This window comes from Anabrus simplex, chromosome 5 (genome assembly GCF_040414725.1).
Source record: "Anabrus simplex isolate iqAnaSimp1 chromosome 5, ASM4041472v1, whole genome shotgun sequence".
Taxonomy (NCBI): Eukaryota; Metazoa; Arthropoda; class Insecta; order Orthoptera; family Tettigoniidae; genus Anabrus; species Anabrus simplex.
Window position 1 is genome coordinate 169814975 of NC_090269.1, and position 26434 is coordinate 169841408.

The 26434-nt window shown below is 41.4% G+C and overlaps 1 protein-coding gene across 1 annotated transcript in view; it reads left to right on the forward strand.

The window, feature by feature from the left end:
* Positions 1–26434, forward strand: part of Mctp (multiple C2 domain and transmembrane region protein) — a 1410470-nt gene that overhangs the window by 748177 nt on the left and 635859 nt on the right. Inside the window, exon 7 of the mRNA XM_068227784.1 lies at positions 1271–1384. Coding sequence (XP_068083885.1) covers positions 1271–1384 — 114 coding nt within the window. The remainder of the gene's footprint in view (positions 1–1270; positions 1385–26434) is intronic.

The following is a 26434-nucleotide window of genomic DNA, read 5'->3' on the forward strand; positions in this document are numbered from 1 at the left end:
AGGAGCACTTGCTCCCAATTACCCAGAAAAGCCTCCTCAAGGCACACAGAAAATCCACTTTTAAGAAAGAGCAAACCCGCTCTCAAATTTCAAGCCTATTCAAAGGCCACACCAAACTCCACCTTCAATCTGCCCTCCAGGCACACAAGAACAGGGGTAAGGATACCCAACCTACTGAGGCCGATTCGGTAAAGAAACAGGTCAATTACATGGCCCAAAATTCTGAGTTGAATGGAGGCGTAACTTGCACTCCTAATACATTTTAAAACCTATTTGGCACTAGGCCGCTTGTGCAAGGGCTAATCCCATACTAAAGAGGTGACTTGTATAAGAAGACTTAATTACATTAATAAAGGAAGAAACGGTTGTGAAAACAAAGTCACCTCAAAACAATAGGAGTGGGAGCTCAAGAGGGTTAGGCACTCTCTATCCCAATTTATAGTTAAAGAGCCAAAATTTACCAAATGTCTATTACATTTTAAAGATAGGTTACATGAGAAAAGTTTCGAACCTGCCCCGAGGGTTAAACTGCTGAGCTAGCGAGAAATGAAGTTATTAAAAGGCCATTACATTATGGATGAACTGCTGCCCGAAGAAAGAGGCGCTTCCCGCCCCCTGCTACATAATCACACTAGGAGAGATGTTACTGAAGTGGCCCCGAGACCAAAAAATCAGCAGTTTATAAACCCTCGTGGAAAATTCGAGACGTTTCATGAATGATTACCACCCGCCCACAAAATTTTATTGGACAACAGCAAAAACTAATACACCAGGCGAGAAGGAAACACCTTATTGGTGGAAAATTAATTACAGAAATTCCTCATTGGTCAAATTCAAAACTGGCGGAAAGAGAAGGGTTATACTGCCAACCCAAAAAAATGACGGAAAGAAATTTAACAAAGAACAAACTTATGAATACCAAATTTCTTCAAAAAAAAAGTTCCTTCACTTCGCACTAGGGTGCATAATTGTAGTTCTTAAGTAGTGCCATCTAGAAGAGAATGTTCACACTTCTTACTACAGAGCAAACAAATACACATCGAAACAGACATAGTTCAGAACACTTCAAAATTTACAGTAGAGACATCTTCCGAGAAACCTTAGAATTAATGTGGTTGTTAAAGTTCAGGCTTTCTCCAGTAGAGGAGTTTCAACTGGCGCAATGTTTGAATTAAAGGCATGGAGGTGTACCGCCCGGTACAATTATTATTATTATAATTATTACCAACATCATGCTCGTCATTATCGTGTCCTGTTTTCTCTGCAACAGGTTGACGGAAGTGACGCTGTCGTTACGGGATCCCGGCAAGCCAGAGTACCTTGGGGAGCTGCAACTCACCGCGACATTATGGCCTCGAAGCCAGGAAGAGAAGGAACAGGTAATGTGAGCTTGTTCATAAAAAACGCTGTATAATATGTTTCACTGCATATTAGCTTTATCATCTCATGCGATTTGGGATTGTTCAATTAGAAATACTGAATTTCGCTGTCTCATAATACAATGTCTTGAAATTGTCAGTGTCTGTACAAATGGTGCATTCGAGCATGTTTTCATGTTTTATTCCTGAATGCATGATGATGTGCTTATTGTTATTAACAGGACGCATTACAAGTTATTTTCAAAATGACAAGAATGTATGTATATATTCCATTAATAATTGATAATAATTGGTTCGTTACCGAATAATTTCACACATATAAAGTCGTACGTTTGTTCATACTTAAGGAAAGTTGGAGCGTTGAAAATTGAAAATGTTGTTACTTTTACTTTTCTTCCACAAACTAATTTTAATTTCCTAATTAAGTTACCATATATTCCACGAATCATTTATTTAACTTTTACTGATTCATAGAATTGTACGCCTACATAAATACTACTCCAATTTTACCGAGCAAGTGGTTATGCGATTTCGGTTACGTAGCTATCAGCCTGCAGCAGATAGTGGGTTCGAACCCTACTCTCGGCAGCCCTGAAGATGGTTCTCCACGGTTTTCCTTTTTCACACCAGACAAATGCCGGGGCTGTACTTCAATAAAGACCACGTTCCCTCTCTTCCCACTCTTAGCCTTTTCCTATCCCATTGTCACCATAAGACCTATCTGAGTCGATGCGACACAAAGCAGATTGTAAAGGCATATGTCACTCCACTTTTCACAAGCTTCTGTTGAAACCTCTGCTTTTTCGAAACGAATACACAGAATGCTGTAATTTCCACTGATTTATAGAAAAGGATTCTCCCTGTACATTGGTAGTATTTTCAAAACGCTAATGGTTGTCTAGCGGTAATCATTTCCTTTCTATTTCGGTTTGCTTCTGTGAGCATCCATATTGATTTAACTTTTCCCAATTCCTAGCACTTTAATTTTTAGTACAATATCAACTTATACCTCACAAACTACTCTACAGATAATGTTAGTATTTCATCGAAGCTTTAAAACAAATAAAAGAAGCCAATGAACGAAAACATTGTAGAAATACTTGTTTTCATTTCCCGAATTAGACTTGCATACAGGCTGTTCCCAAACATGTGGACGTAATAAAATTGGGGGTGGATAGCACACTGCAAACCAACACAAGAAGTCCCTATGAAGATATGCCTCACGGTCTATCACGAGTTACAGACTTTCCAACTTGTACGAGAAGTACAGTACAACCCATGCCAATTAGTTGTCACCATGATTGTGTACCAGCAGGGGTAGGCCTACTGCTATCTAATACAAGAAGTACTCAAAATGCCTGAATACACGCCTGGACACACCACCCCATTGATTATCGGACACTCAGATATAGCACGAATTCGATAGCAACCTTATTCCAGTTGTTGGCGAAGTGCTGCAATGTCCTAATGCCGTGTCTGGCTACAAAATCCTAAATCCGAACTAGCCCCTATTCCAGCTAGTAATTAATATAGGCGTCGCTCGGAAATGATCGAATGTAAGGCATATGTTCACAGGGACTTTCTGTATTGTTTTGGGGTGTATTGCCTACCCTCTGATTAGTTCCCACAAGTTTGAGAACACCTTGTATGCAGTGTGATCGTAACTTAGTGTATTGCTTTATGGAAATATTATTTCCTGATGTGCACATCGAGTTACCCCAACATACAATACATTAGTACGAGTTCTAACACACTGCCGAAAAACGCATGCAACATCCTCAAGGACTGTGTTCAGTGACATCAAGGCATACTGGGGAGTTGTTGTGTTAGTGATTCATTTGTCACGGACATCGGGAATCAGTTGGCACTCAGGAGGCCTGTCCGTGTGCACTCTGCAGGCAGTAACTGTGCTGAGGTTAGAGGTGAACAGTGTTTGCAACATTTGTTCTAGGATACAACCGTGCCCTCTGACAAATACTGCAGCCATTTGAATGGGGTCGCATTTTGGGCCGAAGGAAGGTGGATGGACGTATCGACGGATTGCTGCACATGTTGTGGTCTGTGGAACATTCCCACACCCGTAGACCAGGCTCTGGACGTCCGCGAACTACAGACGCACGTCAAGATCGACGCATTGTGCAAGTAGTGATGGCCGACCGAACATCATCCAGGAACGAAATCTGGTCACATATTGCACCTTCTGTATCACCAAGGACAAGATGAGCCGTATCCGACCGGCCCATAATAATAATTGGAATATTATTTGACCATAGATGTGAAATTTATTAATAAAAGTTACAGTCCAATATGTTAAAGTTTCGTATCCCAAGACAGTTAATACCGGATGTTGAGCAAGACTGTAAGTTGCTGGATGTTGCTTCATATTTCCGCATGACCGTGAGAAAGTAAGCGTACCCACGCGCTGGCAAGGATCGACACATGTATTACATGCTGACCAAGCAAGATATTTCAGCCAATGGGAACTTAAGGATTTGGCAAACCTGGAGGCTACACCGCGCCAAATGTTAATTCCAGGATGACCAACACGCTCTGTGGATAAAGTCAGTTTCTGTAGACAATCGATTTTCCACAGTTTCTGAAGTTAGATATATTTGGAAATGTATTATAGAAATTGGTGGAAGAGATTTGCTAATGTTTGAGCTGTGTTTTATAAATATATCACAATAAGTATTGTATCATCATACATGACGAACTCTCTGATTGGTGGTTGGTTCAGATACCCGGGAACCCCAACATTATTAGCGTCACCGAAGCCTCCTCAGTAACCCAAGCTCTGGAGAGCGTCACTCTGTAGTTGAAATTTGAGCAGTACGGATGTATTAACTCGACTCTGTAGCAAAAGTTTGAGCAGTACGGTTGTACTAACTCTGTGACTGGTGATTGTAATTAACGTGGCGTTATTCCAGAAATAGTAACTGGTACTCATTGATACTTCTAATTGTGCAGTCGTAATATTTACTGTACTTGTGTAAATGAAGTAGTACAATTTTGACAAAGTTTATTTTTAATCGATAAAGACGGTGTAGTGACCGCTGAATAACAAGTGTGGTAGAAACGTGCCAGTGTTTCACTATTTCGCGACGGGCGCGTATTCGCGTGGAACTTCCGTGCCGAACCGTGGGCTGCTTTTTTAAAACTGTAATTTTACCCTTTTAGTGAAGTGTGTTATATATATATGTGAATCAGTGTGTTAGCTGATCTGGTAAAAGAAAGGGTATTTCGGCTCGCAGCATTAAGCAGCGAAGAGATTATCAACTATAGTCTTCTGTGTTCCAGTGAATTGTTTTCCAGCAAGATGATGGATGCACCTGCAGAGGAAGGAAGCGCATTCCCACATGTTAAGGATGTGATTAACATGGTGTAGATCCCAAAATTAGTGGGGATGTAAGCTGCTATCCTGGTATCCCGAGAGTCATCATAAAGTAAGATGCACGTATTATATATGGCATGATATGTAAGTTATGTTAAGGTACTAGGGCAGTGTAGATAGAATTTTCAGTTTCATTTAAAGTAAGCCTGACGGCATGTATTTGTTTAATTTTGTCACTATGGTAGATTCGGATACGAGATTAATGCATGTTTATTTTATTTTCATTTTGATTTATGATTAGATGTTTGGGAAAATGAGGGATTGATAGGATCAGTTATTGTTGTAAATATAGTACTTAGCGTAGGATATTCCGAGTTTTCCTTAAATATAGGCTAGAAGGGCTAGATCGACAGGTTCACTTCTATATTACGTCAAACACGTATCAATTTATTTTATTTCGGTTATTCAGAGAGACAGGTATAGCTATTTTGCATGATGCATGGTTTTACAGAAGCTGCCAGAAGGAGCTGCAGAACGTCGTTGTTGAATTAAGATCTTTGAAGTTAAGTTGGATTCTGTTTGCCTGATGGTCTGCCAAGGACTCGAATAGCGTCTCGTTATGTGGAAAGGCCAGTAGGATTCATGAGGAATGATGAGATAATAATTGCATGCTTAATTATAATGTATTGGTGCAGGCCGATTGTATGCTTGACAAGATAGAGAGAAATTATGCAGATGTGTGTGCCTGCTTAGCGTCTTCTGAGTATATTGTGATCAGAATGGACAGTGTTAATTCCAGACTATTGAGTCTGATGTTGTTAAATGGCCCATGCATGCTAAGAAGAAATTAATATACGGGAGTTTCCGTGTAGTTGATGATGGGCGTTATCTCATGGCAAGCTAATTCCTGGCCTGTGTTATCGGCATGTGTGAAAGAGACAGTATTTCCTTGCGGCGGCCACGGGAGACAAAATCCAATCTTTAGCGTAGTGGAGTTCAATATTTCTTTACAGCTCGTAATCTACCCGGAAGTACATGACGGATGACCGCGCTGTTGAGCGCTCAAACGCAGCAGAAGGAGGCAATGTTGCCCATTGCTTTCTTCATGACATCAAGGATTATTTATATGTTTTTCTCTTACAGGATGGTTTTACCTTATTATTTTGTGATTGTATACCTTGTCTCGTTGTTTTTAAAGGGAACAGCCCGAGTGCTGATGTATTGTTGGTTTATCTAGTTCTGTCTAGATCTTTTGTAGTGAACCGGGATTCACATTAGAAGCAGTGTAGCATTTAAGACTTTACTCGATATCCGATGTATATATATGTTTAGTTTGATTATTTGAATTATTGTAAATATAGTGTAGGATTTGCCCCTAGTATTTTGCATACCTTACATAGCGTCCGGTGCGTCTTAAGTATTTTTTCTTTCCGTCGTAATTTTTCACATGATGTAACTTTGATTTTACGGAAATAGTTTGATGATTCTCGGGAGTAACTTAATTTTGAAACCGTATCGTTGGGATGCGATAGTGTGAAACTCCATACCGAAACACCACATGGCAGTGTTTGCATACACTTGTTGCCATACAACATAAACATTGGACTATGAGAAGATACTCAGTCTTGATTTTTATATATGTTCTTTATTGAACTTGTTTTTCTTTAAATGTCAAATTTGTATTATCACTCATTTAACGTTTCTGATTTCGATTTATTTTATTACTTTGAGTTCATTTGTTACAAGTTATTATTTTTTTATTCAATTATTTTCGTGTGATTTGATCGGGGATATTTGTTAATAAATCCATCTTACCCCCTATGATTGTTTCTCATTCGTGTTATACCTCCATTTCCTGTCATTGATTGCTATTATAGTGTAGAGCTTCGACTTTTATCCTGACCCAATCGACAACCAACCCACACTCTGCCCAACCCTGAGTTAGTCTGATGTTCATACAGGAATGGAGGCATCGTCCTAGAGGGTATTTACCCCTGGGTACGGTACAAAATGGGAACCGTCTGTTTGCAAAAGGATTACGATTGCGCGTGCCTGTGGCCAGGCTACCATTGGCTACTCTGGTGTCTTAAAAGATTCGACCGAAAAGGGGAATGGCGTTCTATTATCTTCAGTGATGACAGTAGGTGCTATCTGTATGCAAGTGATGGGCGAACCGGCCCTATCCGTACACGTGTACGGCATAAACCTGGTAACCTGTCTATTCCAAAGTGCATTCGCCCACGACACGACACCCAATGCTGCGTGGTGTGCGTGGCAATCGCATTTGGTGTTTCTGCCCGCTACATTGCACAGCTTGTTGTCCCCGTGCTACTTCCATTTCTTCTACAGGAAGGTGATGTGCTTTTTCAGCACGTCCACATACAGCTGCTGCGACGTAACGTGCTCTACGTGATGTACAACTGCCCTGGCCAGCAATATCTCTCGCCAACTGAACGCGTATGGGACATGATGAAGCGGAAACGTACGCGTTCTCCAGAACATGCAAAAATCATTGCCGAATTGCATCAAAAGAGCAAGACGCTTGGGATAATCTATCTCAGGATGCCATGCGGCAATACACGCTTGCATTGTCGCCAGGGTGGGGTACACTGTATGTTGATGCGACTGTTTGGGCACCCTTTACTGTGACATTAGTGTTTCATTTGGTCCGAATTTGCAATCATATACTCCTGCAATTATGAACTACCTGTCACATCGCTTGTGAATAAAATGACCTTGCCCTTGAGGAAGTTGCATGTTTCTTCCGGTAGTGCAGTTACGGGATAGAGAAACCCAAAGTTGAGAACTATAGCCAACGATTTCTGTGGGAGAGAATGTTAGAATGGCAATATTATTATTATTCTTCCGGAGATTTTTGTGGAATGCAGAGGTGACGAAAGAAGGTGCGGGCTTGAATGGATCTAACTACAGTCTCAAAATTAATTTAAAACTTTAACAAAGGTTGTATTTCTTTAGAATTTCAAAAATCAACAAATAAGAACGTAACAAGTACAATGGGAAATTTTGAAACAAGTCAAGGAAAATACAATATTAGTGAATTCAACAGGTCCTGGGCATCAAGCCCCTCACTTTACAATTCTTGAACCCCCAGCTCAAATTTACAAAAGAGCACAAATTATTAAAGGGCAGAAATCCCCTCATTTAAGAGCACTTGCTCTCCAAAATACAATATCTAGCCTTCCAGAGGCACTCGTTACAATTACAAAATTTGAAAAAGAGCTAACAATCTCTCAGTTTCTTGCTGCCTACTCAAGGCAACATTACATCAAACTCTGATCTCTCAAACTATTTACAAATTGAACTTACAGGGGTATTTAATACCGAACCTACCTGGCCTTCATGGAAAAGAACAGGTTAAATAACTGGCCCAAACACAAGGTGAATGAAAGCACACGGCGTTCCAATATAATGAACAGTTAGAAACCTAAAGGGCTCTAGGCCGATGAAACAGGAGCTATTCCCAAACTACTGAGGTGACTCGTATAGGAGTTGCTTTAACACCTTATAGAAGAAAAGTTACAAAACGTAGTCACCTCAAACCAATATGAAGAGGAGCTCGAGAGGGTACATTATCCCCGATTTACAGTTAAAGATGTTATGAAGTTTTTACATTAGCCGACAGAAAGTTACATTTTTAGGAAAACTAGATTGCATAGTTAATGATTCGGACATTGCCCTCAGATTAAACTGCGGAGCTAGCAAGGAATAAAGATGTTCTGTGGCCACTACCTTGTAGATGTTCTGTTGACCGATGAAAGAGGCCGCCCGCCTCCTGCTTTGCTACACGCAATCAGTAAGATGACGATCAATTGGCCAAGAAACGTGAAAAGCCGCAGTTTATAAAACCTCAGGGAAGGTTCGAGATAATTCAAGACTAGACCAGCCACAACCTCTCTATTTTATTGGTAGATTTCAAAAGTAACTGTCAGAATCGAACAAGAAGCTTGTGATAGGTGGAAAATTAATTACAGAAATTAGGGATTGGCTAGATTCAAAACTGGCGGAAAGAAAAAGGAAATATTGGCCAACCCAAAAATAAATGAACATCATTCAGTTACAAAACCCTAGAAATACAAAACTTCTTTAAATTGTAACTTCTTACACCGCACACCAGGGTGCATGATCATAGTTTTTAGTAGTGTCATCTGTGGAAGAAAGTCCAAACTTCTTGATGAATGGCAAACAAAACAAGGATAAATTCACTCAGTTTAGGCAACTGCACAATAACAAAATTTCATCATATTATTGTGGTGACATCTTCTGAGAAAAGTTCTAAGTTGGTGTAGTTTCAGTTTCACTGTATTACCAAGAGAGGGGTTCGTTTAGGCGCTAAATTTGAATGCGCGGCTTTGGGGTGTACCTCCCGGTACAATTATTATTATTAATAATAATAATACAAGGTACTTGGATTTTCAACCATTAGATGTCTCTACCATCGACTTATGTGCCCCCTCCGGCGGAATTAAGGACAATTAATTCTTCAAGAAATTTATATTTTCAAGGTTTTTTAACCTTGGTTTTTGTAGATTGTTTAATGTGTCTAAGTTGTCAACACTCCTGCGGCTTCCTTCTTCCTTAGGTATTACCCAATCAGGAATTTAGTGTATATTTCTCAAGCCATTTAAAATTGGGGGTGTGTATCGGCATCCAGCCTATCTATAATGAGTTCTGGAAACTTCCCCTCTGAGATTCTACAAAAGCTGGGTGCTTTAGGGTCGTATTGTAATCTTCATCGCTCCGGTCTAGTGAGTGCGGCGTGTTATTAGGAGGCAGGGGCTGCCTGCCGTCGTTCGGAAGGCACAGCTACTCAAGGTAGATTACGATATGTCGTGTGGTCAGCACGACGAATCATCTCGGCCGTTATTCTTTGTTTTCTAGACCGGGGTCGCCATCTCACAGTCAGATACCTCCTCAAGTGTAATCACGTAGGCTGAGTGGACCTCGAACTAGCCCTCAGATCCAGGTAAAAATCCCTGACCTGGCCGGGAATCGAACACGGGACCTCCTGGTAAAAAGCACGCGCGCTACCCCTACACCACGCGGCCGGCTTTAATAGTTTATCGAAGAATGTAAAGGACTCTTGAGCAGAAGCGACTGTGAACACAGTTACTGGAGTTGTAAGGCATAATATTGGAAGAAGCTTGTGCCTCTTAGAGGCTGGACTACAGTAACCTTTCGGAGCTAAGTTTCCTAGAATGAAAATGAATGGAGCAGACATGCTCTTGTAGATGCGCACTGCTTCAGAGCGATTATGCTCATCCCTTTTATATTATCACATGGATAATTCTCTCTAATTTTGTACCCGATTTTTTACCTTAAGTCATTGTTGTTGTGGGAGCTGAAGAGCTCATCATCATATTGCTGTTGTTCATTTAGATTATCTATAAAAAAAATTAAAAAAATTTGAAAAAGGAAAAAAATTAATTTCTTAATTTCCCTGCCCACCCATTCACCCTGGCGCCCTCTTACACCTCTGCGTTCCACAAAATATCCGTAATAATTGTTACGGAGTTATCCGTGGTAGTTAGAGGTGAAAGAAGGTGCTGGGATGAATAGGTCTCAACTTACGAAATGAAAGTTAATTTTAAAACTTTAACAAAGGTTATATTTTCTTTTCAAGATCAAGAAATAACAAGAATAACAGGAACTCAGTTGTATATCAACAAGGTAAGAATGTACAATTACAGTTTATTAATGGACTTTGGGCTTCGAGCCCCAGAATCACAATCCCTGAGCAATGAGCCCAACTTTACCTATACACAAGGTTCAACAAATGGGCAGAAAACCCCAATCATGCCAAGGAGCATTTGCTCCCCATTACCCAGTTAAGCCTGCTCGAGGCACACAGAAAATACAATTTTTAGAAAGAGCGAACCCACTCTCAAAGTTCAAGCCAATTCAAAGGCCACACCAAACTCCACCTTCAAGCTGCCCTCCAGGCACACAAGAACAGGGGTAAAAATACCCAACCTACTGAGGCCTATTCACTAAAGAATCAGGACAATTACATGGCCCCAAAATACCAACTTGAGTGGAGGCGTAACTTGCACTCCTAATACACTTTTTAAAACCTATTTGGCACTAGGCCGCTTATGCAAGGGCTAATCCCGTACTACGGAGGTGACACGATAGAAAAACTTATTACATTACAAAGAGAAGGGAAACTGTTATGATAACGTAGTCACCTCAAAATACTATGAGTGGAGCTCGAGAGGGTTCGGCACTCTCTATCCCGATTTGTAGTTAAAGAGACGGAATTTACACCAGGTGTCTTTAACATTTTAAAGGAAGGTTACATGATAAAAGTTTCGAACCTGCCCCGGGGGTTAAACTGCTGAGCTAACAAGAAATGGAGTTATTAAAAGGCCATTACCTTATGGAAGAACTGCTGCCCGAAGGAAGAGGCGCTTCCCGCCCCCTGCTACATAAACACACTAGGAAAGATGTTACTGAAGTGGCCCGGAGACCAGAAAATCAGCAGTTTAAATACCCTCGTGGAACATTCGAGACCTTTCAAAAATGAGAACCCACACCCCCTCGATTTTATTGGCTAGGATCAAGCAACATATAAATATCGGAGAAGACATACGTTATTGGTCAAAAATTAATTAGAGAAATTCGGGATTGGCTAAATTCAAAACAAGCGGAAAGAGAAGGGTTATACTGCCAACCCAAAAAATGACTGAAAGAAATTTAACAAAGAACAAACTTATGACTACAAAATTTCTCAAAAACAGTTCCTTCACTTCGCACCAGGGTGCACAATTGTAGTTCTTCAGTAGTGCCATCTAGAAGAGAATGTTCACACTTCTCACTACAGAGAAAACAAATATAAATCGAAAAAGACACAGTTCAGAACTCTTCAAAATTTACAATAGCGACATCTTCTGAGAAACTTTAGAATTAACATGGTTGTTGAAGTTCAGGCTTCCTCCAGTATAGGAGTTTCAACTGGCGCAATGTTTGAATTAGCGGCGCGGAGGTGTACCGCCCGGTACAATAATAATAGTAATAATAATAATTGTTACTGTTACGGAGATATCCGTGGTAGGTAGAGGTGAAAGAAGGTGCGGGTGTGAATGGGTTTCAAGCTACGAATTTAACGTGCAATGTAAAATTAATTTAAAATTTAACTAGGTTATATTTTCTTTTCAAAAACAAGAGATAACAATCATAACAGGTACAGAGTAGCAAAAATGTAGGTACAATATTACTGGATTCGGGCTCAGTGCCCTTACTTCATAACTCTTGGGCCATCAGCCCCGCCTTACTCCAAAAAAATTTTAGCCAAGGGGCAGAAAGCCCCATTCATGCCCAGGAGCACTGGCTCCAAACATTACACATAAAGCCTGCACGAGGCATACAAAAACAAATTTCAAAGAGCGATCCGCTCTCAAAATTGTAAGCCTATCACAAGGCCACACCAAACTCTACCTTCAAGCTGTCCTCTAAGGACGTATTCACAGGGGTAAAATACCCAACCTACTGAGGTCTATTACATGAAAAGAAGGTTGATTACATGACCTCTAAAATAACAATTTGAGAGGAGGCGAACTTGCACTCCTAATACACTTTGTTTTTAAAACCTAATCTGGCTCTGGGCCACTAACGCAAGGGCTAATCCCATACTACAGAGGTGACTTAGAGAAGAACACTTTACATTACATAAACGAAGAATAGTTTGAGAAAAATAAGTTCACCTCAAAACAAATGTGAGTGGGAGCTCGAGAGGGTTAGCACTCTCTATCCCAATATGTAGCTTTACAAGAAAAAGATGAAAAGAGTAATTACATTTTAGGAAAAGGTTACATGATGGAAATGCTTCGAACCCGCCGCGAGTGTTAAACTGCCGACCTAGCAAGAAAAGAAGTTATTAATAGGCCATTACCTGGTGTTGAACGGCAGAAGAAGAAAGAGGCGCTTCCCGCCTCCTGCTATGTACTTAATACACTGAAAGATGGAACAGAAGTGGCCCGGAGACCCTAAAATCAGCAGTTTATATACTCTCGCGGAAGTTTCTAGGCGTTAGGGGAATGAAAACACCCGCCCACAATGTTTTTATTGGATAGGACCCCGCAATCGATTCAAGTTGGGGGAAGATACATCTGATTGGATAGAAATTAATTTAAGAAATTCGGGATTGGCTACATGCAAAACAAGGGGAAAGAGAGGGGTATACAGCCAACTTAAACAATAACAGAAAGAAATTTAGCAAAGAACAAACATTTGAAATAAAAATTTCTTCAACAAAATAGTTCTTTGACTCCGCACTAGGTTGCACTATTGTTGATCTTCAGTAGTGTCCTCTAGAAGAGAAAGTTCACACTTCTTACTTCAAGCTAAACAAAAACACATCAAAAGTGACACAGTTCAAAAACTCAAAATTTTCCACGTGGTGACATCTTCTGAGAAAGTAGAGAATTAATAGAATAGATAAAGTTCAACCTTCCTCCAGAAGAGGAGTTTCAACTGGCGCAACTTTTAAATAAACGGTGTAGAGGTGTACCGCCCGGTACAGACCTCCCCCCCCAAATTTCCTCCAGGGGTGACATATGAAATCAGTTTGAAACAAAGTCCAAGTAATGATGTTGATACGAAGATAGATAGCAGAAGCATTTACAAGATTTCTTAATTCAGTTTCAAAATGTTGTTGTTGCAGGTGAATGAAAGTCTTTATGTTTGTAGAATTTGAATTTCTGAAGATAACTTTTTAATACTTAAAGGTGAAGAAAAATTTTGCAATGTCCACCAAATATTGTTGTTGAATTCCCAAGTGTAGTTATTGCTTATGGTGACTGTCCATGTAGTTGATGTAGATTGAGTCGGATGGCCAAACCGGCCGTTGCAGCTTGCGTCCAACGGAGGCCGCTCGGACCCCTCAAGTACCCTGAGATACCGCTCGCCCGCACTATGAGGGGAGCAGAGGTGTTGAAGTACGCCGCGCCCGCGGTGAACAGATACAGGCTGCGGGCATGTAGCAGGTCGTGCGCCGCACATCAGCCTTGGCCGGGAGGAGAGCTCCGGCTCGCCGTGCACATGTCGTCCTCGCTGGAGAGGAGGGGGCCCATCCCCCTCCCCAGTCGCTGCACGGCGCTGCACGGCTGCGGGGGCGCTGAAACATTAAAGCTAGGCGGCAGAATTGTGTTCGACTATCATCTTCTTTGAGGGTACAGGCTTGTGGAGAGGTTGAGGGGCCAGCGGCGTGTAGATATCCATGGCATTTACTATTATGAAGCCACAGTGTAAGGTGGAGCAGGAGACGGGAGCGTGGTAATGGCCGTGGCAAGAACAGGATGGCAGTTTAACGGGTCGGAGCAGGTTTTACACAAGGCTTACATCTAAAACCAAAATATTACAGAAGGGGCAGAATGCCTTAAAAGTGAAACTCAAAAAAATATAACCTTCATATCCTTTCAAAATAATATGAAGCAAGTTAACACAGAAATTACACCGGTTTCACCTGGGACAGGTGAACTCTAAATATCCTCTCGGTGGCTGGATTACTTAGCAATAAGGTAACCGGCGTAAGAAAATCGAGAATGATACAAGGCCCATGAAATCTGGGGGCAAGCTTGCCCGCGGGAACAAAATTTTTGACCATAACCTGGTCACCTACCTTCAAAGTGGTGGGTCTCCGTCCACGATCATACCTTTCCCTAACCTTTTCATGAGACACTTTAAGATTGGCTTTAGCCTTCTTCCAAAGATCTTTAATGTTATCCGGATCTATTGTCTCGGGTAGAATGTCATTCAAAGACCAGAGGTTAGAGAGCGGCGAGTTGGGAACAAACTTGAACATCAAAGAAGCTGGAGTAAACTTGTGAGATTCATGAACCGCCGAATTCAAAGCAAAAGCTATCCAATGCAGGGACGTGTCCCACCTAGAATGATCTTCATGATGATAGGCAATAAGTGCGGACCTGAGATTACGGTTAACCCGTTCAGCCAGAGATGGTTGAGGGTAATAAGCGGAAGTAGTTACATGAGAGATGGACAAGTCAAAACAGAATTTACGAAATAAATTAGATGTAAAAGCCTTAGCATTATCAGATACAATGTATTGGCACGGACCAAAAGAAGCGAAAATAGAATTTAGGCAAGTAATGGTTGACTGAGCGGTAGCCAGCTTAGTCGGAAATAACCAGGAAAATCTTGTAAAACCATCTACACACACAAAGATGAACTTGTTGGCATTACCCTTTGACTGGGGGAAGGGTCCCACATAATCAATATACAGGCGTTCCATGGGGCGCGACGCTTGATGAGAAGACAAAAGGCCTACTTTAGTGGACATGGTGGGTTTACTGATCAAACAAGATTTACAAGCTTTTACAAGTTCCCGAATTTCACCGTCCATACCTTTCCATATGAACATTTCACGAATCTTTTCACGAGTTTTAAAGATTCCAAGATGCCCCCCCAATGGGGTCTCATGATAGTATTTGAAGATCATAGGTACAAGAACCGCTGGAACAACAACTTTCATCAACTTATCATGCCTCGAAAGGCAACATAAAACACCATTCCTCAGAACATAAGGGGCGACATGTTCCCCAGAAGAAAGGGTTTCCATTATCGGAGCCAGCGTAGGATCTTCACGTTGGTATTTCTCAATATCCCTAAAAAGCATGGGAGCATCTGTTAAGATGGCATTAACACCAGATAGTATGGACTCAGAAGGTGATGAACTGTCGACCGGTTCGTGGGTCTCTACGTCGTTATGAAACATACGGCTGAGTCCATCAGCAACAACATTTTCGGTACCTCTGATATGTCTAACATCAAACTGGAAGGCGGAAATACGAATAGCCCAGCGGGCTATACGACCAGTACGACGCGGCCTACCTAAGACCCAGCTTAAGGCTTGATTATCTGTCTCCAAGTCGAATTTGACATGTTCCAGATAGAGACGGAACTTTTCTAAGGCAAATAAAACTGCCAAACCTTCAAGCTCATATATGGAGTGCTTGGCTTCTTGAGCCGACAATGTCCTAGACGCATAGGCGATGGGTCGCCTCCCTAGTTCAGTCTCTTGAAGAAGGACTGCAGCTACAGCTGACGACGACGCATCCGTTTGGACTTTGAATTTCTTCGAGAAATCAGGCATAGCAAGTACAGGGGCATTACAGAGAGCTAATTTAAGATCTTCGAAAGCGGCTTGTTGAGAAGGTCCCCACTCGAATTTGATGCCTTTCCTACGAAGAAGGTTTAAGGGCGCCGCTCTATTAGCGAAGTTAGGAATAAACTTCCTGAAGAAATTCACCATACCAATGAATCTAGCGATACCTTTGATGTCCTTAGGAGGTTTAAAATCACGGATGGCCTGTGTTCTAGAATGATCGACAGCTGCCCCATCGGGTGACACAATATGCCCTAGGAATGACATAGAGGGCTTAGCAAAGGCAACCTTGGACAACTTGACAGTTAACCCAGCCTTACGAAGGCGATTCAGAACTTCTCGCAGATGATCTAGATGTTCTTCAGAAGTCTCGGAAAATACGACGACATCATCCAAGTAGTGATATAAGTACTCAAATTTGATGTCGGAAAAGACCCTATCTAGTAGCCTAGTGAGCACAGCTGCCCCCGTGGGGAGCCCGAAAGGCACGCGGTTGTATTCGTATAAGTTCCAGTCCGTGGCAAACGCTGTAAGATGTTTAGACTCTTCGGCAAGGGGAATTTGATTATAGGCCTGATTCAAGTCCAAGATGGTGAAGAACTTGGCCTTACGAAACCATGAAAAGCAAGAATGAAGGTCGGGAAGGGGCACAGATTGCAACACCACCTTCCGATTGAGAGCCCTGTAATCAATGACAGGCCTGAAGCCTCCTTGGGGTTTCGGGACTAGAAAAATAGGCGACGAATACGCTGACTTAGAGGGCCTAATAATACCATCCTTCAACATCTGATCGATGATTTCTTTCAGAGCCTTCATTTTAGGTGGAGATAGCCTATACGGTGGAAAACGGACAGGAATCGAATCCGTGACCTCAATTTTGTATTCAATAAGGTCAGTAACACCAAGAGTATCAGAGAACACCTCGGGAAACGACTGACACAGTTTCCGAATACTATCAGCCTGCTCCTCAGGTAGATGTCTAAGATCTAACAACATCTCATCCTGGGTAGGCGAAATAGATGAACATGATACAGAATTACACTTTAACAAGGGAATTCTACAATTGGACGCAAATTTGAATGTGCACGACCTACTCTGGAGATCGAGCACAAGACCAGTGTGAGAAATGAAGTCCGCTCCCAATATGATGGGGCAAGACAAACGCTTGGCCACAAACAATTTGATCTTCCATGTAAATTTAAAAACCCGAATTTTGACATGAAAGGAACCTAGAATTTCTAATGGAGATGAATTAGCCGAAACATATTTAACAGGAGATGAGTCATAGTCAGGGAGTTTACAAACAGATTTCAATTTAGAATACCATTCAGCCGAAATAATCGAACAAACACTGCCTGAATCTAAAAGAGCTGTTATAGGCTCGTTATTTAACTCAATCTTAAGAAAAGGAACAGGTGCGGGGGTATCCGCCGCAATCCTAAGACATTCTTTAGGGCATTCAAAAGATGAATTTGAAGGCTGATTGTTCTCTGCATTTACAACCTGTTTACTAGGGGCTGAGTCTCGGGAAGATGGATTAGTCGACTCAACCGATGCCACTAGTCACTTTTTATTATTGGCATAGGTGGAATTGGCACCAGAAGTTGAGCAGGAGGGGGTGCTATTTGAGTTTGGGCAATTTTTGGCGATATGTGAGAAGGCCCCACACTTAAAACAGCCTTGTGATGACCCTGCTCCATTCCTTGTCCCACTTGACTTGATCAGAGGACACTTATTCCGCAGATGGTCAGGCGACCCGCACGCATAACATTTACGGGGATTGACTGGTCGGCGAGGTGGAGGCCGAGTGTTACTAAAGGAAGGCGGGGGTTCTTTCGCGACACGCAAAGAATCGGCGTATCTAACTCCTTCCGCTGAGACGGCCAATGCTTCAAGTTCAGAGAAGGTTTGCGGGCACGCCGCGAAACACAAATATGACCTGTAGGGTGGTGAAATCCCTTCGATAATAGCTTGCACGATCTGATCCTCAGGGAAGTGGAGAGCAAACACCCTAGTATAAAACTTAATATCTTGGATGAAGTCTGCCAGGTTTTCATCCAAGCGCTGTACCCGATAATAGTATTTCTGAATAAGAGATGACCTCGCGCGGGCAGGAATAAAATTTGCAAGCAGATGTGCATGGAAATCTTCGATAGATGACTGTTCAGCTATGGTTCTTACTATTTTATCTGAGAGAACCCCAATAGCATAAGGATAGATAATTTGCAAAATTTGACATGGGGAAAGAGAAAACACAAGGGCATGATCCTGAAATTCCACTAGAAATCTTAAAAATGAAATTACGTCACTGGTGGTATTAACGGAAAACTTGGATATACCTCTGAGCAACATTGCCAATGGATGAGGCAAGCTACTGAACCCAGGTGACATAGTCGTTAAAGGTTTCAATGGCAAAGAAGTTAATTCAGAGCGGATGTTACCCAATGACGCACGGCGTTCAGATTCGTTGTTCGATGGGGCAGAGATAGTTTGAGCAGCAACGGTTATCCTATTGACTTCTCCCTGAGGAGGCTCTTCCTCGTTACCTACATTCACCGTGGCGGGTTGATCAGTTTTGGGAGGAACTTCGCCGGTTAGCAATTGAGTGACCTTATTAGACAATTCAGAAATAGTTTCAAGGAGCGTATTAGCGTCCTTCCTCTGAACGTCATTCACCTTTAGAGACAACAGATCATTAACTCTATTTGCAAAGTGATACAGCCTGCCTTGCACACGCTTAATTTGATTAGGAGACGGATCGTTTTCATCAAAAAAGCTGACTACAGATGCTAGCCCAGTAATATTCTCGACGATCGTGGAAAGAGAGTCATCAATTTCTTTCTCTCCCAAATTGGGGATGGAAATGGGCAAATCAAGGGACTCTCTAAGCTTGTTGGTGTCGATTGCAACCGTGCCTCCAGATTGCACATTTCTGATAGTTAACTCGTATATCAACTCCTCTTTGCGCAAGTAGTTAAGGAGGAGAACATCGCGAGGGCCGGACATGATGACAGAACAATTTTAAAAAAAACTCAAAAAATTCCAGCAACTGAGAAAATTGTTAGAGTTCGAATTAAAGCAATGTTTAGCCGTCAAAAGGGGCTAAATTGAGACCCATTCAACCACGCTCTGCTACCACTTGTTACGGAGATATCCGTGGTAGGTAGAGGTGAAAGAAGGTGCGGGTGTGAATGGGTTTCAAGCTACGAATTTAACGTGCAATGTAAAATTAATTTAAAATTTAACTAGGTTATATTTTCTTTTCAAAAACAAGAGATAACAATCATAACAGGTACAGAGTAGCAAAAATGTAGGTACAATATTACTGGATTCGGGCTCAGTGCCCTTACTTCATAACTCTTGGGCCATCAGCCCCGCCTTACTCCAAAAAAATTTTAGCCAAGGGGCAGAAAGCCCCATTCATGCCCAGGAGCACTGGCTCCAAACATTACACATAAAGCCTGCACGAGGCATACAAAAACAAATTTCAAAGAGCGATCCGCTCTCAAAATTGTAAGCCTATCACAAGGCCACACCAAACTCTACCTTCAAGCTGTCCTCTAAGGACGTATTCACAGGGGTAAAATACCCAACCTACTGAGGTCTATTACATGAAAAGAAGGTTGATTACATGACCTCTAAAATAACAATTTGAGAGGAGGCGAACTTGCACTCCTAATACACTTTGTTTTTAAAACCTAATCTGGCTCTGGGCCACTAACGCAAGGGCTAATCCCATACTACAGAGGTGACTTAGAGAAGAACACTTTACATTACATAAACGAAGAATAGTTTGAGAAAAATAAGTTCACCTCAAAACAAATGTGAGTGGGAGCTCGAGAGGGTTAGCACTCTCTATCCCAATATGTAGCTTTACAAGAAAAAGATGAAAAGAGTAATTACATTTTAGGAAAAGGTTACATGATGGAAATGCTTCGAACCCGCCGCGAGTGTTAAACTGTCGACCTAGCAAGAAAAGAAGTTATTAATAGGCCATTACCTGGTGTTGAACGGCAGAAGAAGAAAGAGGCGCTTCCCGCCTCCTGCTATGTACTTAATACACTGAAAGATGGAACAGAAGTGGCCCGGAGACCCTAAAATCAGCAGTTTATATACTCTCGCGGAAGTTTCTAGGCGTTAGGGGAATGAAAACACCCGCCCACAATGTTTTTATTGGATAGGACCCCGCAATCGATTCAAGTTGGGGGAAGATACATCTGATTGGATAGAAATTAATTTAAGAAATTCGGGATTGGCTACATGCAAAACAAGGGGAAAGAGAGGGGTATACAGCCAACTTAAACAATAACAGAAAGAAATTTAGCAAAGAACAAACATTTGAAATAAAAATTTCTTCAACAAAATAGTTCTTTGACTCCGCACTAGGTTGCACTATTGTTGATCTTCAGTAGTGTCCTCTAGAAGAGAAAGTTCACACTTCTTACTTCAAACTAAACAAAAACACATCAAAAGTGACACAGTTCAAAAACTCAAAATTTTCCACGTGGTGACATCTTCTGAGAAAGTAGAGAATTAATAGAATAGATAAAGTTCAACCTTCCTCCAGAAGAGGAGTTTCAACTGGCGCAACTTTTAAATAAACGGTGTAGAGGTGTACCGCCCTGTACAGTTACCATAAACGTAAGACATGGGATGAAGGGGTAGAGCTGAAGGCCTGGATAAACAATATTCGCAAGAGAAATAATTATGTTCGAATGTAGTTCCAACTAACTTTTATTTCTCTTTCGTTTCTCTTTTTATAAAGAAAAAAACGAGTAACAACACAAAAGATTTAATAAGATAAGTAGCTATCATTTTCACAAATTTAGTTGTCGGAGCTTCATTAACAACCGAGGATAATATGCTCCCAGTTCCACAAGGCGTATTAGCCTTTACCGTGAAAATACAGTTCTTTGGTACATTAAACAACCAGGGAGAGTGATTTCTTAATTTGACAGATTCAGTAGAATTAACATTCCACAAGGACAACGAACTCCTAATCTTCAATGGTCTAGTGCCAAAATCAATGAAACTTATTTTAATTCATTCTACAAAGGCGAAAAGAAACTTTCAAAGCTTACAAGCTTTTATACGCTTGACGCCCGCTGTCATTATTTCACAGGGAAGCAACTTGGGTCAGGAGGATCCAGAAGACACAGGAGCTGAACTCACACTACTGGCCCTAGAGAAAATTAAATTAAATGTTCAATTGGAAATATCCCAAGCAAAAGAGAAGGGGATGCTGAACCCACTCAAGCAATCCCATGACATGATGACAGCGGGGCAGAAGACCCAATGACACAGTTAATAAGCCATATTAAGAAGGGAAAATTAACGATCGAATATGCCAGAAGTAAAAAAATACAGTTGGAAAAACTTAGCTGCAAGATACAAAATATGAACAAGGGAAACGAGGGTCATCATTCTTGCTACCTTCTGACATTACATCCATTTGGTTGGTTACATTCACGGCTCAAAAACTTAAGGAAACTTACATTTCACACATTGAAAATAAGTTAGAGAAACTCCTACGTTAAAAGTGAAAACATGGCACAACCCTAACCGTTACATGCTAGAGGGGAACGCTGATATCTTCCCGTCGCCACACTCAAGTAAGTTCACACACTCTAGAAAATCTCTTATCGCCTACCTCAAATGCTGCCCCAGCTCATGCGTAGCCTCCTGTGAGGATAACCTCACTTGTCGCTGCACTCATCAGGATCAAGATAGATCCATAAGGTCCAAGAATATCAGTATTTGTAGGGGCGAGCTGGACGATGATTGGCTTGCTTAATTAGAAATACCAGTACTGGCAACTTAGAAACAGAAGACGTAAGCTTTCTTATGCCAACCCCTAAACAGTTACAATACTCTACTTAGTACACAATCCAAGTCCTTAGGTGGCATTCCAAAATCGAAAGTAGTAAGATCTGTTAAAAAGAAACTTGAAAATCAAGTACTCTTCAAAATGTTCAGTATATTTCCATATGATCCGCCCTCAAGCGTTTACGGTGTTGCCTATCATTAGACTGAGGCCATACTGGCGATGCAGGCCTTCCCCTCCTAAGGTTCACAGTTCTAAAAGGAGGAGAGAACCTTGAAAATATTGCAAAAATATATCCTTATAACAATCTTGAGTTTAAGTCTACAATGAACTGCAGAAAAGTTGGTAGAAGGCCGATGAATGATGTACACAGCCGTTGCATATTCCGGGCAGTTGCAACCAAGATTGGCGGCGAGGTCAGCTGAGGATTCGGAACCCCAAGGTGCCCTAAGATACCGGTCTACCGGTACAGTGAGACATGTTGAGTAGTTTCCTAAGTCTCAACCAAGGACATTCGCTCCAGGAAGCATAAATACCACCATGGTTATGTAGAGTTCTGAGGCAGTATCCATTACTGCAGAAGTCCCACTCGAACTGAGAACAAGATGGCACGATACTTCAGCGGCACAGAAGCCACACCAACCCGGCCCAGCCTGGAGTAGTACAGCCAGTACCATGATGGAATACATCATCCTTGGTGTTAGTTGGGGCACTAAAACATAGCATCCCTCGGTGACAGAAAAGTGATTTTTTTTCACTTTGTTGATCACGGCTGAAGTGGAAGTGTAGTGACGCGTAATTTAGAGGAGTGCCTTAATCATTTGAGGTAGGATGGCTGGGGCAGCTCGTCAGAACTTACTGTAAGTGGCTTCGGTGAAATTTACAATGATATTCACACAATTAGAAATCGCATGGGAAACATACAAATTAGGTTAAACTGCGTTAAAATGCGTGAACTATAACTAAATTACTAGAAAAACTGTCCGGATCCATGGCTAAATGATTAGCGTGCTGACCTTTGGTCCATTGGACCCCGGGTTCGATTCCCGGCCTAGTCGGCGATTTTAACCTTCATTAGTTAACTCCGATGGCTCGGGGTCTGGGTGTGTGTGCCGTCTTCATCACTAGAATTCATAACAGGTAGGGCCCCCATTCTCATAGACGCGCTGGTCGCTTATACGGCGTCAACACGAAAGACCTACAACAGGCCTCTTCAGAGGCCACACGCCATTGTAAATTTTTATTTTACTAGAAAAACTGTCAGATAGCTGACTATACACCAGAGCAGTGATACAAAGGGCAAAAGGCTCATTAAGTCTTCTAAACATATAATAACGAAATGCTCCATACATTAAAGCTAGCAACACCGCCATGCTTGACTTAGAAATACTTAATACTAATCTTACATCTATGCAGATAGTGAAAGGTGAAACAAATGCTGTAGGTTTCCAAGAAACAAAATGGCTAGATGACATAAACAACAAGTAACCAAGGAAAGTCAATTAAGCGAGATTGATTTGAGACAGGTGAACCCTGAAAACCTTTTGCGACTCTGGGTTGCTAATCAACAGAGTAACCGGAGTGTGAAAATCTATAATAGTAAAATGCTGACGAGATCTGGGAACGAGCTTCACCTACGCCAAAATATTCAATAAACACCGTGTCTCCAACCGCAGAATGAGGGTCGGCGACCATGGAGGAAGGTGAGTTGGGGACAAAACTAAACATTAGGGACATCGGAGAAAGTTTGTGTCATTCGCGGATTGTGGAGTTAAACGTGAAAGGCAGGCAATGTAGCGATGTATCCAAGCGAGTATGGTCATCGTGATGAAAGGCTATCAGGGCTGACAGCAGATTGCGATTAACGCGCTCCGGCTGGGGATAATAGGCTGTAGCTATCATATGCGAGATGGACAGATCAAAATATAACATCTCTATGGCCTCTTCCTAGTGGTAGGAAGCACTTTAAACGCCTGAGAGCAGTGAAGAGAGGCAGAACTTTATGAAATGTTCTTGATTTTCTATTTGGTTAATAGATGTCACTACCGTTGATTTTGAACGTCGCCTAGAACTTGGAATGCATGAGAATTAATACAGTATTTTTCCTACTTGTGGGTTATAATTTTTTTAAGTTGCCACTACTGTCTGCTCAAACCAAACCTACCAATCAGCGCCCGAATAATTCTGCCTTCTGTAAATCGTCAGATATATTATACACTCCCCTTGTTCATTAATGAATTCTGGAATGTCCTTATTTGAGCTTATTTCTACCTTAAAGTACACATACATACCCCGAGATTTGTATGTCTGCCAACTATGCTTGCTATCATGTTATTCTTAGTCGACTTCTTCGATAAATTCAATTTCATATTCCTGAACAATTCCTTCAACCCCATTCCACAAGCTGCTTACATTTTCCCATAGGTCATAATTACTTTTTAAGCTCCCTCACGCCTGTCTTATCAACGATATGCTACTGCCTAATGGTCCTACTTTTACCATCTTCCTTTTTATATAGCATTCCTGAGAATGGTTTTCCGTGGTTGTCCATTCACCTGCACCAAGGCGAATGCCAGGACAGATCATTTTATAGGGCGCGGCCGCTTTCTCCCTTGCCGTTCTCCGTGTCACATTCACCGTAAAAATCTCCTGGCCTGAGAGAGGGCGTCGCCCTCCTAGGTGCCCGACGTACCCCTTCAGTGTACGGAATGAAAACTTTTGTATTTAGTTCGTAATAAACTCCCCCACCGGTACTTTTAACAATTCTTTAAAAGTCTATGACTAGTTCTTTATGGTGGTTATATTCTACTTGTATGCGTCTTTCTACCGTAGTGTTTGGTGCATATTTCTGTGTTAGACTCCTTGACTGAGTGGCCAGCTTATTGGCCTCCATTTCAGAGTCCCAGGTTCAATTCCCAGTCGGCTAAGGGATTTTAACCACGTCTGGTTTATTCTTCTAGCTGGTAGATTGTTTGCATGTGATAGTCTTAATGCATGTTTCCATCCACACGCAACACATCACACCACCAACCACCATAAGAACACGTAGTAGTGAATTTATCCCTCCACACAGCGTTGACGTCAGGAAGAGCAAATAGCGTTAAACTAGGCTAAATCCACATGCCCACCACAGATTACTTATAAAAGGCCAGGAAACAAAAACAAGAAAACTGTGCATATTTCTTCTCTACTTATGATTATGAAGACATTTTCTTGGTGCTGATGTAAGGGACAACATTTCGGGCAAACTGTTTCTTACGATGCTCTGGGCTGTAAACACAGACTGCACTTTCGCTCACTACGAGCTGTACGTGACTTCATTTCGAGAAAGAGTATTTAAAGAATATGTGAGTGTTGTGGACTGAGTCTCCTTTAAGACGCTTCCACTTGTACTATTTAAGTGAAATACCATTTTCAGGTAACTATAATGGCACTGTCACATGACAACAAACTAACTGTTCGATATGTTTTTTAACAACACGCATGCATAGAGTTAACTGGATAAGCTAAATAGACACGTTTCTCTTGTCCTGTGCTCAAATTGTATACTTCCGCTCAAGCAATAATTTAAGGAGTAATTAATCGTCGATTGATTTAGGACACCATCATGAATACCAGCATTATTATAGCTCGCACGGTAAAAAGAAATCAGATATTAAACTGAAAATTGGATTCTCTGTAATGTTTTGTTGCGTACCTTCAAAAAAAATATAAATTGTACAGAAAACGTTCTATAACTAAATGGAGCAGCTCTATGTCTTTAACCCTTACCTCGCATGCTACTAAGATTATGCTGCATATTTTGAAAGAGAGGCTACACGATTTCCTTGCTTCGCAAATTTCTCCATAGAGAGCTAGATTTTGCAAAGGAAAGGATACTTGTGAACAACAATAGAACATTCCACAACTGATTAGGAATTTCACCTTCTGTTAATCACCTGCTTTTTAGACTACAGTGAAACTTTTGATTGTGTTCAGTGGACTTATGATCAGTCAATTTCCGCCAGAAATAGGGGGTATCTACCCATCTCATTTGGTTGATAAAAGACCTTTATGATGAAAAGAAAGTTTTGGTAAAAAATCATAGTAATGTTCGCCAAGAACTACCTTCAATGCTATTATTATGAGCACATAATGAGAGATGCTCTTTATGGATGGAATAATGGATTTTCTACCCTGTATACAGACGACACTGTACTGATCAACATACATGAAAAGGAAACAGAAGAGCTGCTTACTGTTACTGCTTGTATATATTTCTCCCCAAGGTTACATTAATATATATCTATTGTCCACCACTTTAAACATAGTGTAGCTTGGGGATGTGCTTTTTCAGACCAGGATGAGACAGCTGTTCATGATATGCTGGACGACCACCACCTGGTTATACTCAATAACGGCATTCCTACCAGTATATATAGCCCTAAATATAAACCTTCGATAGCAGATGTAAATTTGTTCTACAGAAATTGCTGCCAACCGCTCTTGGATGTGATCATCTTCCTATCGAAATTCCGTTCCAGAATGGCTACGCCTTATCTACAACCTTCCACCCAATCAAAAAATGGAACACCAAACGGGCAAACTAGATTGCCTTCAACAGAGAAATAGACTATATTCTGCGTACAGCAATGTGCGCCTGCCGTGGTGAGACACAGAGTGTTTTCGAATAATTGCAAAAGCAAAACATGCTTTAGGCAATACTGACGTCTTTCTTCCTGGGAAAACTATTCTACTTATCAACGTATCAATACACAAGA